Source organism: Manis javanica, chromosome 13, assembly GCF_040802235.1.
Source record: "Manis javanica isolate MJ-LG chromosome 13, MJ_LKY, whole genome shotgun sequence".
In the NCBI taxonomy this organism is placed as follows: Eukaryota; Metazoa; Chordata; class Mammalia; order Pholidota; family Manidae; genus Manis; species Manis javanica.
Window position 1 is genome coordinate 88,654,260 of NC_133168.1, and position 17,884 is coordinate 88,672,143.

At 42.8% G+C, this 17,884-nt stretch overlaps 1 protein-coding gene across 1 annotated transcript; it reads left to right on the forward strand.

Annotated features, from left to right (window-relative positions):
• The first annotated feature begins 1,857 nt into the window (after positions 1–1,857).
• On the forward strand, positions 1,858–4,187 carry LOC108387902 (olfactory receptor 7D4-like). Its single transcript, XM_017646278.3, has one exon. It carries the CDS (start codon positions 1,870–1,872, stop codon positions 2,788–2,790), a length of 921 nt encoding a protein of 306 aa, XP_017501767.3. The 5' UTR covers positions 1,858–1,869; the 3' UTR covers positions 2,791–4,187.
• The last annotated feature ends 13,697 nt before the right edge of the window (positions 4,188–17,884 follow it).

Below are 17,884 nucleotides of genomic sequence, written 5' to 3' on the forward strand. Positions count from 1 at the left end.
GACTATTCTACTTTGTGTCTACATTCAGGTAGATGATGAGCTTGAAGATTGCTTTTCTGTGTTAAAGTTCATTGCGCTTTGGGTGTCAGTCTTTATTGTACATCTAACGTGCACACGCTGAGCACACACTAGATGCCAGGCAGCACATAAGTCCCTGCAAAAAGAATGCTGAGCAAAAACAGACTCAACCTCTGACCCACAAGTAAGAACTGAATCGCCCACAGGAGACGCACATCAAGGGACAGCCCTGGAGGCCCGGCCAGGTAGGCTGCTGCAGGGTCCCTGCCGGCCCCACACTCTGCTCACGTCGTGCCAGCCCCTCGGTTCCCTTCCATCACCGAGCTCACCAACCCACAGGGCAGCTGCAAGTTCTGTGCCCCGAATGCTTGCCCTTTATTTCCCCTGACGAACAATTTCCCATCCTAATCATCACAGCACAGTATTCTTCTCTTACTGAAGTAGTCTAAATACTTCTTTTCTACCCACCTCTTCTGACTGAATTAGTCCTCAGTGATATTGTCCTCTTTAATTAACTGCATTCTGTGGACATTAGTAACACTGGCCTTTTCCCATAATAGACAGTGTAGATATTTTCTTCTTAAACTTGCCTTTAAATTTTTCAAGGACGGTTTGATTCAACAGCAGCTTTGAATATTTTAATCAAATTGATCAGTCTTTTTAAAAAATAATTAACTTCCCTGAATTGTAATACTAACATCCCCACATGAGAGTAGGTACACATAAACATACTCCCACACATGCTTTGTATTTTACTTTAATGACTGTGTGTTTTTATTTCCTCCTCTTATCTACATAGTCCATAGGCTTTCCCTCATCTTGGAAGAAACCACCTGGCAGGTGGTACTGGGAGGGAGCTGTAGGGACCTTCACTGACTAGACGTGCCGCATGGTACTCAAAAGAGGTAATGCACCTGCTGTGTTTATAATGATCAGAATCTCCCCTTTGATGGCTGTCCCAGCTTCAAGGAAATATTGATAAATGGTAGCCATGTAACTCAGGTTTATTGTGACAGCTCACACTTATGGAATATACAATAAATGTCACAGGAACCACACTAGAGAAATTTCATGCATCACCTCATTCAATTCAGTCTTACAATGTAGGGAATACTTACTCCTCCCGTTGTAGAGGTAACGTTTCTTCACCTAAGTGGGAATAAATAACTTGGTCGATGTCACACAGAAGGTACATTGCTGGCTGAAAATTCTATCCAAGAAGTCTGACTCAAGATCCCATTTTCTAAATGACAGCTCTGAACTGTACTTTGAAAGAGCTGTTTATCAATAACAATTTTTGTAAATGGAATAACTTAACAATGACATAGCAATAGTTATTTATTATTATTTTTGAGTCCTCACAAAGTAGGTGATAGTAGACACTGTTTATGAATAAAAAATTAAGGCACTTGAGAGATAGCTGTCATGTCACATCTGCAGGAAGCATCCAGTCATGGATAAAGGTTGTTTGGCAATCCACCTCTTAGTAAGAATAATAGAGCTGTTTAAATGAAGGAATTATGGAGATTATCAAAAGACAGACATTAAATGTCTCCAGTTATTTTGGAAGGGAGATACCATAGACAAAATTGGCTTCATCGATAGCTTCAAATACAATTACAACCAGTGACATAAAATGCAATCTCTGCTATATTTTGAAAAGGATAAATAATTACCTTAAAAATGAAACCAGGCTACCATTTGACTGAGTGAATCACTGGCACTTGGACCAATAGAGGGTGAAGGATGTCCATATGCAGGTGGTGACCTAGGCTGAAGGCTGCCGAGGTGCCCACGGGCTGTTCACCAAACGTTGTCTTTACCCCCTTTCCCAGCTGGCACCCCACCTCCATGGAAGCAAGAAACAGCACAGAAGTATCCCAGTTCCTCCTCCTGGGCATCTCAGAGGATCCAGCACTGCAGCCTGTCCTCTTTGGCCTCTTCCTGTCCATGTACCTGGTCACCGTCCTGGGGAACCTGCTCATCATCCTGGCCGTCGGCTCCGACACCCACCTCCACACCCCCATGTACTTCTTCCTCTCCCACCTGTCCTTTGTGGACATCTGCTTCACCTCCACCACCGTCCCCAAGATGCTGGTGAACATCCAGACACAGAGAAAAGACATTTCCTACGTAGGCTGCCTCACTCAGGTGTATTTCTTTATGGTATTTGCCGGGCTGGACAACTTCCTCCTGACCGTGATGGCCTATGATCGGTATGTGGCCGTCTGCCACCCCCTGCACTACACGGCCATCATGAACCCCCAGCTCTGTGGGCTCCTGGTCCTAGTGTGTTGGTTCACCATTTCCTGGGTCTCCCTGCTTCATATTCTACTGATGGTGCGGCTGACCTTCTGTGTAGGCGCTGAAATCCCGCACTTCTTCTGTGAGCTGGGGCAGGTTCTCAAGGCGGCCTGCTCTGACGCCCTCATCAATGACATCGTCTTGTATGTGGCCACGGCTCTGCTGGGTGTGTTTCCTCTCACCGGAGTCGTGTTCTCTTACTCTCAGATCGTCTCCTCCATAGCGAGGATGGCCTCCACTGAGGGCAGGTGTAAAGCATTTTCCACCTGTGGGTCTCACCTGTCTGTGGTCTCCTTGTTCTATGGGACAGGCATGGGCGTCTCCCTCAGCGCTGCTGTGACACATTCTCCCCAGAGGAGCTCGATTGCCTCAGTGATGTACACGGTGGTCACCCCCATGCTGAACCCCTTCATCTACAGCATGCGGAACAGGGATGTGAAGGGGGCCCTGGGAAGGCTCCTCAGCTAAATAGCCTCTTGTCAAGATGGGCCATTGACCACAGAACTGAGCAGACACTTTGGGCCCCAGAGGCACAACCACAAATTTCAATATCCTGGATCTTTACCGTCCTAAATGAATGCTCCCCACTACTTCCATTTCTTATATTACCTTCTCAACAACTCCATAATTGTTGACTCTTCGCCCTCCTTGCAGCCCCTAAAGCTCTAGCCTGGTCAACTTTCTTACACCCATTCCAGAGACTTCCAGCATTAGGTGTGAAGCACTTCTATCAAGTGCTGACACGGTTTCCCCAAAAGTTATCCTCACGTGTTCATATTCTTCACCTTAGTTTGGTTCTGTGTTGGTTTATTCCTGGAAGAAATGGAATGAAAATCACACAATCAGCATAACTAAGGTGCATATCAAGACTGCTCCTGTTTACAGTGTTTAACTTCATGTATTCCTGACCATATTTCTTTGTGGTACTTTCTCTCATTTACCTCATTTTTCAGAGAAAGAGATTGAATTTGGATAGACTTTTACCCCGAAACGTGATATCTTCATAACTTTTCTGTCATAGTTTTCATGAAAACAGTGATTTGATTATTTTCAACTTGAAGGGTAGGATCTAGATTTGAAAGCATTTATTCAGGTGATTCAGAGGAACATATTGCAGAGGAAAATGCTGAGATACCACTTCCCTCTTTTCCTTCTTTCTGTCTTCCTTCCTGCCTTCCCGCTCTACTTTCCTGGTTTTTGGACATTTATTTCCCATCATTGAATGTTTACCATGTTGCCCTAAGTCCTAAAATGTATATATGAACACAATAGATTAAGACTTGTTCTCTCACATGGTTTGTGTTTGGAGGAGGGTACACTCCGGAGATACCACCAGGAATGGTAGGTACACACTTCTGGGATGTATTCAGAAACTATTTCATTTTTGAAAAGATTATTGATAGGATTGAGTGCAGTGAAGGGTGGAGAAGGAGATATCAGCATTTCTGGCACATTCCACGGGATCCTTTTTCTGTCTCCAATGCATACCAGCCTGATTGACAGTGGTCATCACCAGATGGGACCTACTTTTTTTCCGCCTCCTAATTTTTTTTGTGGCTTGATGGCTTGTTTTCTTTTCATTACAGAATAATATCCCAGTTTGCACACATAGCAGTTTGTTTGCCAATTCAACTTTGAAGGATATTTGGATTGCTTCTAGTTTTTGAGAGCTTTAAATAAATCTACTACAAATATTTCTGTATAGGTTTTTCTGTGGACATAGTTTTTGAGTCATTTGGATCACTGCTGCATGACCAGATGACATGGCGATGTTGGGCCTTATAATGAGATGCCAAACCCTTATAGAAGTGTCATGCCATTTGACATTCCCACCAGCAATGAGATTCCTGTTGCTCCACATCCTTACCAGCATTTGATAGTCAGATTTTTACATTTTAGCCATTCTAATAGAAGTGCCTCTCTCTGCTTTTTTAATTTGTATCTCCCTGATGGAAACATTGAGAATCTTTTCATATGCTTATTTAACATCTGACTATCATCTTTGGTGGGGTGTCTATCCATATTTATCCCATCTTTAAATTGGGTTGTTCATTTTCTGAGTTTTTAGTAACCCCTGGGAGGTAAGATTTTGTCAACATATTTTTTTCTTTTTCTGCATCTGTTGATATGATCATAAGTTTTTCTTCTTTACCTGCTGATCTGATGGATTACATCAATTAATTTTTGAATGTTGAACCAGCCTTGCATGTCTGGAATGAATAAGTTAAACAAATACTTTTTTTCAGCATAGCTTATTTATTCAATGCTGACACTTCTGGTCTCACTGGTCCAGTCAGGGGCTGGGACGGGCAAGGCACACAGTGACACAGTGAGTGCACCATTTTCACTGGTATATGCTTCTTTTTATACATGGATTTGATTTGCGGAACTTTTTCTTGAGGATTTTTACATCTACTTTCATGAGAGATATCGGTCTGTACTTTTTCTCTTTTTGTCTGGTTTTGATACTAGGGCAATGCTGGCATCATAATGTGAGTGAGGCAGTGTTTGCGCTGCTTCTGTTTTCAGGCAGGGATTTCAGAGAATTGATGTTTCATCCTTACATGTTTGGTAGAATTTCCCAGTGGAACTGTCCTGCCCTGGTGCTTTCTTTTTGGAATGTCATCAACTCAATTTCTTTAATAATAATGACTTACTCAGACTATCTGTCTGTTCTTGTGTGAGTTTTTGCAGATCGGATCTTTTAGAGAATTGTCCATTTCATCTAAATTATGAAATTTGTATCATAGTGTGTTATTTATAATATTCCCTTATTATCCTTTTAATGCTATGACTCAGAAGCAATGTTCCCCATTTCATTTCTGATATTAAGGATCTCTGTCTTCCCTCATTTTTTCATGGGTGAGCTGGCTACAGTTGTATCTATTTTATTGATTTTTACGAAGAACCAGTTTTCAGTTTTGTTGATTTTCTCTGTTCTGTTTCATTTAATTGATTCCTGCTCTAATTTTATTACTATTTTTTCTTCTGCTTGATTTGAGTTTATATCGCTCTTCTTTTCTAGTTTCTAGTTTCCCAAACTGGAAGCTTTAGGTAATTATTTTACTTCCCTCATATATATTTGGTGATATAACTTTCCACTTAGCTGATCCCATAAATTCTGTGATAAGTTGCATTTTCCTTTTCACTTCTTCACAACACTTTAGAAATGTGTTCTTTTATCTGGGACCTTCTTTTCTAAATGCATGATTGGCAGGGGCTGCAAGAAGGGAGGAATGGTGAGTGATTGTTTAAAAGGGTTCAGTTTCAAATGTGAAAAATGAAATGTTTTGGAAATGGTGGTGGTGATGGCTGCAGAATAATGTGAATGTACTTAATACCAAGTGAATAGAACTGTACACCTAAACATGTTTAACATCATAGATTTTACTATGTATATATAAGTAAATAAAATGATGAACTGGCAGAAAATGATGCAATAAAATTGAGTTATTTCCTTCAGAACTTTGTCCTTTGGGCAGGACTATGGGGAGAAAGGAGGTAAAAACACAGCTCAGGGGGCAAGGTTGGAGGTGGGGTGCTCATCAAAAGCTTTTCTACTTGCTTCCTGCTCCTAGAAACTTTACAGTGATTATCCCATATTGATAAGACCTCACACTCATAAAATAGACTATTTCCTCCATTCACTCAAACCCATCTTTAGCTCTTTTATTTTCCCTTACTTATATTGGACACCTTGCTAAACTCTACTGACTTGCATTTTTAATGTAATGAAATTTTCTGCATATATTTTTTCTTCTTCAAATCAGAACTTGCTCTAATTTTTATGATAGCACCATACAGTCCAGGTCTTTCAACACTATTGTGGAATAGTACTGATAGCACGCATTGCTCACTTACTCAGGAATGGTTTTAAACTTTCTCAGTTTATCTTGTTTACTGTGGATTTCAGTGAGTGGCTGTAGTGGAGACAATAAAGATCTTTTACAATCTTCATTTACTTACAACTTTTATCAAAAATTGTTCCTGTGCATTTTCAAGTATATTTTATGCATTTATTCAAATAACTTTTGATATGTCAATATTTCATACATTGCTGTACAAAATACTGCATTCTTATGTAGTCAAAACAATGTGTTTTTTTAAAAAACATCTCTGGGTTTCCCGCTTTGCCTGAGAAGGAATCTTAAAAACTTAGATTACATACAGATTTCATTATACTATTCTTAAATTTAACACTTCTAAAGACACTTAAATCTTTAAGCTTCACTGAATGTATTATGGCATGTGGTGTGGAACAGTGGATCCAGTATTTTTTATTCTAAAATAAGGCAAACATTTGTACTTCTGATAAATTGTCCTTGGTGTATTCATTTGAAATTCTACCTTTATTCAACAGTAAATTCTTACACAAACCTCTGTCAGTATCTGTGTTCTGTCTGGTAATATATTTGCTTATGCCCACATCACACTCTTTGATTATTTTTGTGTTCTTTTAATATTTAGTGGTAAAAATATAGCTAATCTTTGTGTATCTTAACATGCTAGACGTATGCTACACATTAAATTGTTAATGCTCATAATTAACGTAGGCACTATCAGAAGTTTCTCTTTTGTTTGTTTCTTGGAACAACTTTATTACATTCAATCTGCATACCATACACTTTGCCCATTTAAATCTATATGACTGAATGTGGATTAGTATATTCATAGACTTGTATAAATCATCACAATTTTATAACCTGTTCATTACCTCAAATGCAGCCTGTGGTTTTCAAACCCATCTCCTTCTTATATCCAGGCAACTACAAATCTACTGTCTCTATACATTTGCATTTTCTAGACATTTCATATAAGCAAAATCCAACACTTTTATCAATGGGTTCTTTCCACTTAGAAGTTCTCAATTTCTGTGTTGAATGTCACATATCATCTTGTCCTTTGGAGAATTTTCACATAAACATACCACTTTTTCAGCCACTGAACAACAAAAGCTGGGATCAAAAAAACTTAATTTATCTTGTGCGGCACTTATTGATGACACCATCACTAGGAATCCAAGCAGGAGAATGAGGCCATTCCACAGTAGTCACCTGAAATGCTACCAGGTCTCAGACTCGGGCAACTGGCGACTAATTCTGGTAGGAACCATAGGTCTTATTTCAGATAATCAGGATCTCATCTAAAGCCAATCTATGACCCCTCCAACACACACCAAAAGGGGAGACTGATCTGATCCCTGGCATCATTGCCAATAATTAGAGGGTAATCAATGGGCTAAAATATACATACCCAAAAGTAGCCACATGACATACTCTACACATACAAGTCTGTAACACAAAAGTGCACAGATAATTCCTGAACACTATTTATTGTGAACTTGATTCGGATTATCATTAGTTTGATTAAACCTCAAGAAAGTGTCATCAAGCAGCTTCAGGACTGATGGCCATACCTGACATAGTCCAAGACTGCCTGAGCATCAGAACTATGTGAACTTGCACCACTGGAGATGAAATGAAGTTGTGCTGATGTGTCTGCATCTAGAGTTCACACTCAGGAACAGCCAGTAGATCATCAAGTATAGTAGATTATCAGGAACAGCTGTACTCACACAAGTCTGTTTTTACAGCAAAGGAAGGAATGACAAATACAGAAGCAAGTGGTATAACCAGCAACACATGTTGCTTGACCCTGACAAATATAACTGTTTTGCCAGGCTGTGATGTTGGGTTTATGGGTGAAAAAAAATCATTCTTATTATTCTCTCTTTCATCACACATGCCTTGAGGTTAAAAGTACAAGGTAAGTTTACCAAATTTAGAGATGTATATCCCAACCTTTGGTACACCTCACTGTAACTGAACTCAGTGAGTGCTGTACACAGTGAAGTGGTCAATGTCTTCAAAATGTATGCCCACATCAATCCAACGAGAGAACACAGGTGGTTAGAGGAGGATTAAGTGTGAATCCTGTTCATCTACTTTTGGCCAGGTAGTAACCTGCAAAGTGTAGCCACTAGACTAGTCTGGCCTGGATATCTGGGAAAAGACATTATATCTCAGGAAGTTCAGAACAGAATGACAAATATTCAATGTATCTACAGGGCCACCCAGAATGCTATGCCTGTCTCACAAAATCCTGGGATTTATATTTGGTATGATTGCCCATATTTCCTAAATTAGGTTTCTCTTAACTAAGAATCACCCCATGTTTGAGGACGAAGAACAATCAAATAGAAAATAAAGATGGCTCTGCCACACTTCTTACATTCATAAAGTTTTCTTTCACAGTGATATGACAAGCAAACAGTAAAGGTAACTGCAAGTACTGTTTTGCCACATATTACATCAACAGAGTTCTGTACTATAGATCTCCACATTCATGGAATTTATTTCACTAATGAAATAGTAAAGGGCTTCCCATGTTTCTGACTACTATGGCTTCCCTGTTACCTGACACTCTGGGCTGTGACACTGATGGATTTCCCATATTTCTTACATTTATAGACCATGTCTCCAGTACAGCCCTTGCAGGTTTCAAAGTGAATAGGTATTACTTAGTTTTTTGCCACATTCCTTACATTGCCAGGACTTCTCTCCAGGGTCTTTTTTCATCACACTGAAAGGATCTTGAAGAATAAAAGGCTTTGTCACACTCTTAACATTTACAGACTTTCCCTACGGGGGCAGATTTTCATGTATCTAAAATGAATTGGTATAACTGAAGGCTTTCACACACTGTGTACAATCTGGATTACTCTCTGTGAGTTCTTACATGTCTTGAAAGGTATGAGCCCTGAGTGAAGGCTTTCCCACATTCCTCACATTTATATGGTTTCCCTCCACTATGAATTCCTATATGTTTACTTAGTATTGAGGAAAACTGAAGGCTTTCCCACAGTGCTGACATTTATAGCATTTATCTCCAGTGTGAATTCTTGTATGTTGTGTTATGCTTGAGGAAACAGTAAAAGATTTTTCACATACTGTACATTCATATGGTTTCTCTCCACTGTGAAATAGTTTATGTTTAGTAACGTTTGAGTGCCAGTTGAAGGCTTTCTCACATTCATTGCATTTATAGGGTTTTTCTTCAGTGTGGTTTTGCACGTGAATGTTAAGGGGGAAGGAATACATAAAGCCTTTTTCCACATTCCTTACATCTAAAGGTTTTCCGCATTCCTTACATCCAAAGGGCCTCTCTCCAGTGTGATTTATTATGTGAGTACTAAGATGAGAAGAAGAACTGAAGGCTTTCTCGTACTCAGTGATTGCTGTACACAGTGAAGTGGTCAATGTCTTCAAAATGTACGCCCACATCAATCCAACAAGAGAACACAGGCGGTTAGAGGAGGATTAAGTGTGAATCCTGTTGATCCACTTTTGGCCAGGTGGTTACCTGCAAAGTGTAGCCACTGGACTGGTCTTGCCTGGCTATCTGGGAAAAAAACACATTATACCGCAGGAAGTTCACAACAGTTTCTCTCCAATATGAATTCTTATATGTTTAATTAGGCTTGAGGAAACAGTGAAGGTTTTTCCACATTCCTTACATTTACAGGGTTTCTCTCCAGTATGGATTCACATGTGAACTTTCAGGTATGAAGAATATCATAAAATATTTCCGCATTACTTATATTTGTTACATTTCTTAGCAGTGTGAGTTTGTCCATGCAAAGCAAGACTTGTGGAGTGGACAGAAGCTCTCCCACATTTCTCTTGTTCACAGAGTTCTTCTCCAGGGTGAGTTCTCATTTGCTTCTGACAGTAAAACTCATTATCAAAGGCATTCCCACCGCCAGTGCTTTCAAAGTGTTTCTCTTGAGTGCTAGTTTCCCAGCTTACAATATTTGGAGTCAGGCTGACAAATTTTCCCTACTGATTTAAAGCAGAAAGTTTCTCTCTAACAGAGGTTTTCTTCTTTAGAGAAAGGAAATTTTCTCCACATTTGTTATCCTTATAAGTGTTCTCGCCATTTTGAGTGCTCCTCGGTGTCTTACGTCATGACTGTTCACTGAAGTCTTTACTGCATTGCTCATAGCCATAGGGTTCCCATCCATTGAGGCTCCTTGCCTATTGATGAATGGATGAATGATTCAAATTTCTCAAACTCATGAATTGATCCCACCCATTGTAAAATAAAAACATCATTATAATTATAATTTTTACCATTTCCATTATATTTATACATTTCCTGCCCTGTTGCTTTCTTTCAAGCTGAGTGATGGAATCCTTTGGCCAGAAAGATATGCTATCTACTGTAATATTTGTTGGGAGCAAACCTGTGAGCCTTTAGTCAGGCTTGGTTATGAAAGCCTTAAGACAACAGCAACCTTTGAGTAAAGTCTCTCCTGTAAAATCGGAAACAATGAATCCATCCACGCATTAGAAACAAGTTTTCCCCTATTATCAAGAAACGCATTTAGCAAACTCCTAAGCCGGAACTAGTGGTTAAGTTACCTAGCAACCTGTGCTTTGCTGTTCTTTCCACTGGCCTATTAATATTGCCAACATCTTGTTAATCAAGAAACACCCTCTGCCCCAGGGGATAGCCCCACCCTTGAAACCTCCCTCCCAAGGGCCCCCACCCACAAGGTGGCGAACTCCCTCCTTCTCTTCTGGGTCCTCTCCTCCCGCCGGTGCCAGCCAAGACCCAATCACCCCTCTACACCTTCCCGCCGGCGCCACCTAAGGCCCAATCACCTTCTGACCCACCCCTTCCTTGCTACCTATATAAATTGAGCCTGCAAACAATAAACTGTGTCAGCTTCATCAGACATCCTGTCTTGCTGTCCATTCTTTGTGTCTCTTGCCCCTTCATTCTCTCCTCTAGGTCATCGACCCCCATTGATAGTCCTGCAGGTCGGGACAACTGGCACCCAACCTGGGGCCCGACAGACCAGAGAGGCGAGAACGTCGCCCCACCATGAAAGGAGGTGTCTGCAGCTACGAGACCCTCGCCAGAGTCGCCACATTCCGAACCTGGCGTGAGACAGACTGGTGTATACTCAATTGGTGACGCATTTAGGAAGGTAAGCATGGGGCAAGCATCCTCGCAGGAAAATTTATTTATAGCCAGACTCAAAGAGTCCCTCAGGACACGAGGAACAAGGGTTAAGAAAAAAGATTTGAAATGCTTTTTAGTCTTTATTGAAGATGTCTGTCCTTAGTTCCCTCAAGAAGGAACCATCAGTGAAAAGAAATGGCAACGAGTGGGCGATTGCCTTCAAGACTATTACAGAGCTTTTGGTCCAGAAAAAGTACCTGTGTCAGCATTTAGCTATTGGAATCTCATTAATGATGTCCTGCGCGCTCACCGTGAGTGGCCCGATTTACAAAAAGTTGTCATTGAGGGAGAAAAAACCTTGAGATCTGGCTCTTGTCCCCCTTCTGAGGCTTCTCGGCCAGCCTCCCCTTCTCTCAAAACACATCCTTCAGATTCTGCTGCAAACCCCTCCCAAATATCAGACAGACTCCCACCCTTACCGACGGTTGAGTCTCTTTCCCTGTCACTGATGGAAAAGGTTTCCTCCCCTGATAATTCCGCTGACTCCCGTCCTCTCCCTGTTACCCCCCCCAAATATTTACCCTAGTCTCATCGACTTAAATCCTGATGAGCCCCTTAATCCCGCTGATGAAGCCACTTTGGAGGAAGAGGCAGCGCGTTATAATAATCCTGACTGGCCACCTAAAGCCCCTACCGTCGCCCTTGCCTCTGTGCTTCACCCACAAGCAGTAACCTTACCCCCCTTCATCCCCCCACCACCTTATCACTCTCCTGTTCTTGATCAAGTGTTTCCCGCCTTCTCCTCTCTCTCCGGTGAGCGTTTACATGCTGCCAATGACCTCTCAGTCCTCAGGCAGATGGTCAAAAATAGAAAAGAACAAATCCAACTCCTACAAACCATCCGCGACCTAGATCTAGAGCTCTCCAAACTAACCCATTTAACCCACACTCCAAATTCTTCCTCTAAAAGTATTTCACCCCCCCAAAATCACTTTTTCACAAAAAAAAAATCACCCAACCCTGTCCTGACTTTTCCTGTCTCCCTACGAAGTGGGGTTTCTATTCCCTGGAGCCCCTCCCCTAGATTATTTGACCCCGATAACCCTGAAGAAGAGAGCACTGATCCTCATATGAAAGAAGAAGGTCCCGTGAGTACTACTCTTGTTGACAGAACCCAGAGAGACTCATGGCATGACAATAAAGATGACTATTTAGACGATGGCCCCGAAGACTGAGCCGAAAGAGGCCCGTGTCCTAATGACAGGCCTCCAGTAACATCCTTTTCACCCCTAGATATCCAAGCTCTAGAAAAGCTCAAGTCAGCTGTTTCCAATTATGGGCCTACCGCCCCGTTTACTCTAGCTCTGATAGAATCTATCACTAATGATTGGCTTACCCCAAATGAATTCCATCAGCTTGCTCGTGCAACCTTAAACCGGGGAGACTTTGTTCTTTGGAAATCCGAGCTTGCTGAATTCGCTAAAGAAATTGAAAGTAAAAATCTTACCCGACCCAGTTCCCGAGACTGGACAGCAAAAAGAATTTTAGGTGAAGCTCCTTATAACACTCTAGCAGTCCAAGCACGCTTTCCCACAGGCCTCCTGGCTCAAGTCAGACAAGCTGGCCTCCGAGCTTGGAAAAAGTTACCCCCTAAAGGAGCCGCTACTGCTGCTCTTACTAAGATACGGCAAGAAGCAGATGAGCCCTATAGCTCTTTCTTCAGCTGCCTTACGGAGGCAGCTGAGCGCATGTTCGGAATCCAAGAGCCCGACAACCCCTTTATTAAACAGCTGGCTTTTGAGAATGCTAATCCAGTCTGTCAAGACCTGCTTCGGCATCATAGCAAAGAGTCAGTGTCTGACTTTGTGCGCCTCTGCGCAGGCGCTGGAACTAGTCATGCCATTGGACTGGCCATTGGAGTTGCCTTGCAAAGGGCAGGCATTGGCTCAACACAAAAAACTTGCTTTAATTGCAAGCAGCCTGGTCATTTTGCCAAGGATTGCCCACAGCTTCGAAACCCTCAGCCTCCCAATTCTGGCTTTAATCTGCCCCTTCCCAGCGATTCTGGCAACACCCCTAAACCAACTAATCCATTCCTCCCCTCCACCCCTTCTCCCAGATGTCAAAAAGGATACCACTGGGCCAAAGAATGCCGGTCAAAAACCAATATGCAAGGTCTGCCCCTCCCTTTTAGGAACCAGGGAAACCCCTTCAGGGGGCAGCCACTGGCTCTCCTGCAGAAGATGAACCCCGGGGCAATTGGGTTCATCCCCTCGACAGTAACCCAAAATCAATTTCAGACCTCTGGAGAGCCACAAAAAACAGCCCAGGATTGGACCTCTGTTCCACCACCAGTACAATATTGACTCCAGAAGAAGGGACAAAGCTTCCACAGACGGGCATCCGAGGGCCCCTCCCCCCTAACACTTTTGGCTTAATTCTAGGATGCACTTCAGCCTCCCTAAAAGGGCTTCAAATACACCCTGGAGTAATTGATCCAAATTTCAAAGGAGAAATTCAGATCCTAGCCTCCACTCTTAAGGGCCCTCTATATATTCCAGCAGAATATACCCTTGCCCAACTTCTTCTCCTACCCCTTATCCCTTCCTTCAATAAGTGCCTTAAAGAGCACCATGAAACGAGTGACATCGCCACCACAGATGTCTGTTGGACTCAACAAATTATGCGTGCCCGCCCCATGCTAACTCTGTCCTTAAATGGGAAAGCCTTTCAAGGCCTCCTAGACTCAGGAGCAGATGCCACTGTTATTGCCAAAGAGCAGTGGCCCCCTTCCTGGCCCCTTACAAACTCCACCACCCACCTACAGGGAATCAGACAGTCACAAAACCCTCAAGTTAGTTCCCAGTCCCTTCATTGGTCAGATCCAGAAGGGAATTCAGGGACAGTTATTCCTTTTGTAATTCCTAGGCTTCCAGTCAATTTGTGGGGATGAGACATTCTCTCTCAAATGAATATTATTATGTGTAGCCCAAACGAGTTAGTGACCAAGCAAATGCTGACACAAGGCTACTTGCCTGGCCAAGGGCTAGGAAAGAATGCACAAGGTATTAGAACTCCTGTGACCATCGTATCAAATACTCAGAGATAGGGACTAGGATTCACTTTCTCCTAGAGGCCACAATCATACCTGTACCCCAGCAGTATGCTGATAAAATAACATGGAAAACAACCAAACCTGTCTGGGTTGATCAGTGGCCTCTGAATGCAGAAAAACTACATGCAGGCCATATTGAACCTTCTAATTCTCCTTGGAATACCCCCATTTTCGTCATCGCAAAAAATTAGGCAAATGGAGGCTCCTACAAGACCTTCAAGCCATTAATAAAGTTATGGTCCCTATGGGTGCCTTGCAGCCCGGCCTCCTGGCCCCTGCTGCTATACCCATAAACTATTATAAGATTGTTATAGACCTGCAAGATTGCTTCTTTACTATTCCTCTCCACCCAGATGATTGTATCCATTTTGCCTTTAGGCTTCCCCAAACAACTTCAACAAACCAACGCCTAGGTATCAATGGCGTGTTCTTCCCCAAGGTATGGCGAATAGCCCTACCTTAGCCCAAAAATTCGTAGCCCGAATTCTAGATGCCGTTAGGAGACAATAGCCTCATATTTACTTCCTTCATTACATGGATGACATACTTATCGCTTCCCTTGATGAAACTCAAGGCATTGCCTGTTTCCAACACCTCCTAGAAACCCTTGAAGCCTCCCACTTGAAAATTGCTCCCAATAAAATTCAGTTTTCTGAACCCTGTACTTACCTAGGCTATAGCCTCTGAGCTCACCGAATTTTCACACCCAAAATAGAGCTCCACACTTCTTCCCTTAAGACGCTGCATGACTTTCAAAAATTGTTAGGTAACCTACAGTTTTTAAGGCCATACCTAAAACTTCCCCCTGAAAGTTTAACTCCCTTAAACAATTTACTAGCAGGCGACTCACATCCCCTCTCCCCCTGCACCCTAACGCCCCTAGCAGTTGCTGCTATAGAACAGATAAATCAAGCTATCTCTCTACAAACCTCCTTTCATATTGACTACTCCTCTCCTTTATATCTTATCATTTGTGCCACCACCCATACTCCAGTAGGAGTTTTTTGGCAGTCTACCAAGACCCTTGAACAACAAGGCAAGCCTCTCCTTTGGGTCTATCTCTCCAACAAACCTGTTAAAGTCCTAACACCTTACTTTTCCCTAGCTGCCTCTATTATCATAAAAGGAAGAAAACTAAGCAGACAGTATTTTGGTAAAGATCCCGATATCCTTGTAGTTCCATATACTACAGAGCAGATAGACTGGTTGCTATAAACCCACGATGACTGGGGTATCGCTTGTGCCTCCTTTGCTGGGACCATAGATAATCATTATCCCACTGATCCTTTAATCCAGTTTAGTAGACTACATCCCCTAGTTTTTCCCAAAGTTACCTCCCCTCTCCTTTGCAAGAAGCCCTCCTAGTCTTCACAGACGGCTCAGCAACAGGGTGGGCAGCATATGTTATTCAAGATAAAACCCCCATCTCCCTGCCCACTCCCTTTTCATCTGCACAACTTGTTGAACTTTACGCAGTCCTCCAAGTGTTCCAATCACTCTCTAATACCCCTTTCAATCTCTATACAGATAGTTCCTACATAGCCCACTCAGTACCTCTCCTAGAAACCACTCCCTTTATTGAACCTTCCTCCAACGCCGCTGATCTGTTTAGACAAATTCAATATCTCATAGTCCGATGCTCCAACCCCTTTTTTATTGGCCATTTGCGGGCTCACACAGGACTCCCCGGCCCTCTTTCGGCAGGCAATGCCCTTGCTGACCAGGCCACCCAGACTCTTCCATTAATAGTGCCAGCTTTCAGCAGTGCACCCCTAACTCAAGCTCAGCATGCTCACTCCCTCCACCACCTTTCAGCAAATACTCTGCGGCTCATGTTCAAAATTACCAGAGAGCAAGCCCGAGAAATTGTCAAAAGATGTAATGACTGTGCTCCACATCTTCCTGTCCCTCATTTAGGAGTGAACTCTCGGGGACTAATCCCGAATGAAATTTGGCAAATGGATGTCATTCATTTCACCCCCTTTAAAAAGATGAAATACCTCCATGTTACTATAGATACCTTTAGTGGTTTTATCTTCACGTTGCCCCTTACTGGAGAGGCTTCTAAAGATGTCATTACCCACACCTTGCACTGTTTTACAGTGCTAGCCAAGCCAAAGATAATAAAAACTGACAATGGGCCAGGTTACACAGGAGCTAATTTTCAGCGCTTCTGTTCTGACTTCCAGATAAAACATATCACAGGCATCCCATATAATCCCCAAGGACAAGGAATTGTAGAGCGAGCTCATCAAACTCTTAAAAACACGCTCTCCCGGAGGCGGAGTCAACATGGCAGCGTGAGTAGGACAGTGGGAATCTCCTCCCAAAAACATATCTATTTCTGAAAATACAACAAATACAACTAATCCTAAAAGAGAGACCGGAAGACACAGGACAACAGCTTGACTACATCGACACGTGCGAGAGCCCAGCACCTGGTGAAAGGGGTAAGATACAAGCCCCAGCCGGCGGGACACCAGCACACCTCCCCCCAGCTCCCAGAGGGAGGGAGAGGGAGCCCAGGACTGCTAAACACTCAGCCCCAGCCACCCGCGCCAGAGCGCAGACACAGTGTATGCGTGAAGGGCTGGAAACTAGGGAAATAGGGCAGCAAGACCTCTGAGCGGGTGCCAAAGCTGATGCCCCTGTGACAAAGAAAAGCCAGTGCTCTTTGAAAGTCTTAAAGGGACAGGGATTTAACAGCTAGAGGGAAACAACACAGGTCACAGCCCAGTGGCTGGATATTACAGGGAAAACTGGGTGCACTAACCCCCTGGGCAACAGCTCTGAGACCCCTCATGGAGGTAAACAGCCAAACAGCCCCCCCCCCCCCGTTCCTTACCCCTCCTGGCGCTTCAAAAGCAGAGAAACAGCCTAAGGCAAAACAAGGCCCACAGAAAGGCAGAAAGCAAAATTCCTACACTTGGGCCGGGCAAGACACAAAGAGCCAGCCTACAAGCAATTACCCAACACAAGCCACTTGGGGTCGCAGTTGTCCCAGTAAAGAAAGGCCAGTAGCAAGTGAAAAGTTTGGCCCTCCCAGCTGACAGTCAATAGCACCTGTTAACATGAAAAGGCAAAAAAATATGATCCATACAAGACTAACCCAGACAGCTTCAGCATCTGCTACATCTTCCCCTGAGAAGGAACCTGGGGAGATAGATTTAATCAGTCTTCCTGAAAAAGAATTCAAAACAAAAGTCATAACCATGCTGATGGACTTGCAGAGAAATATGCAAGAACTAAGGAAGGAGAATACAGAAATAAAACAAGCTCTGGAAGGACTTCAAAACAGAATGGATGAAATGCAAGAGACCATTAATGGTCTAGAAAACAGAGAACAGGAACGCAGAGAAGCTGATGCACAGAGAGATAAAAGGATCTCCAGGAATGAAAGAATTCTAAGAGAGCTGAGTGACCAAACTAAAAGGAACAATATACACATTATAGGAATACCAGAAGAATAAGAGAAAA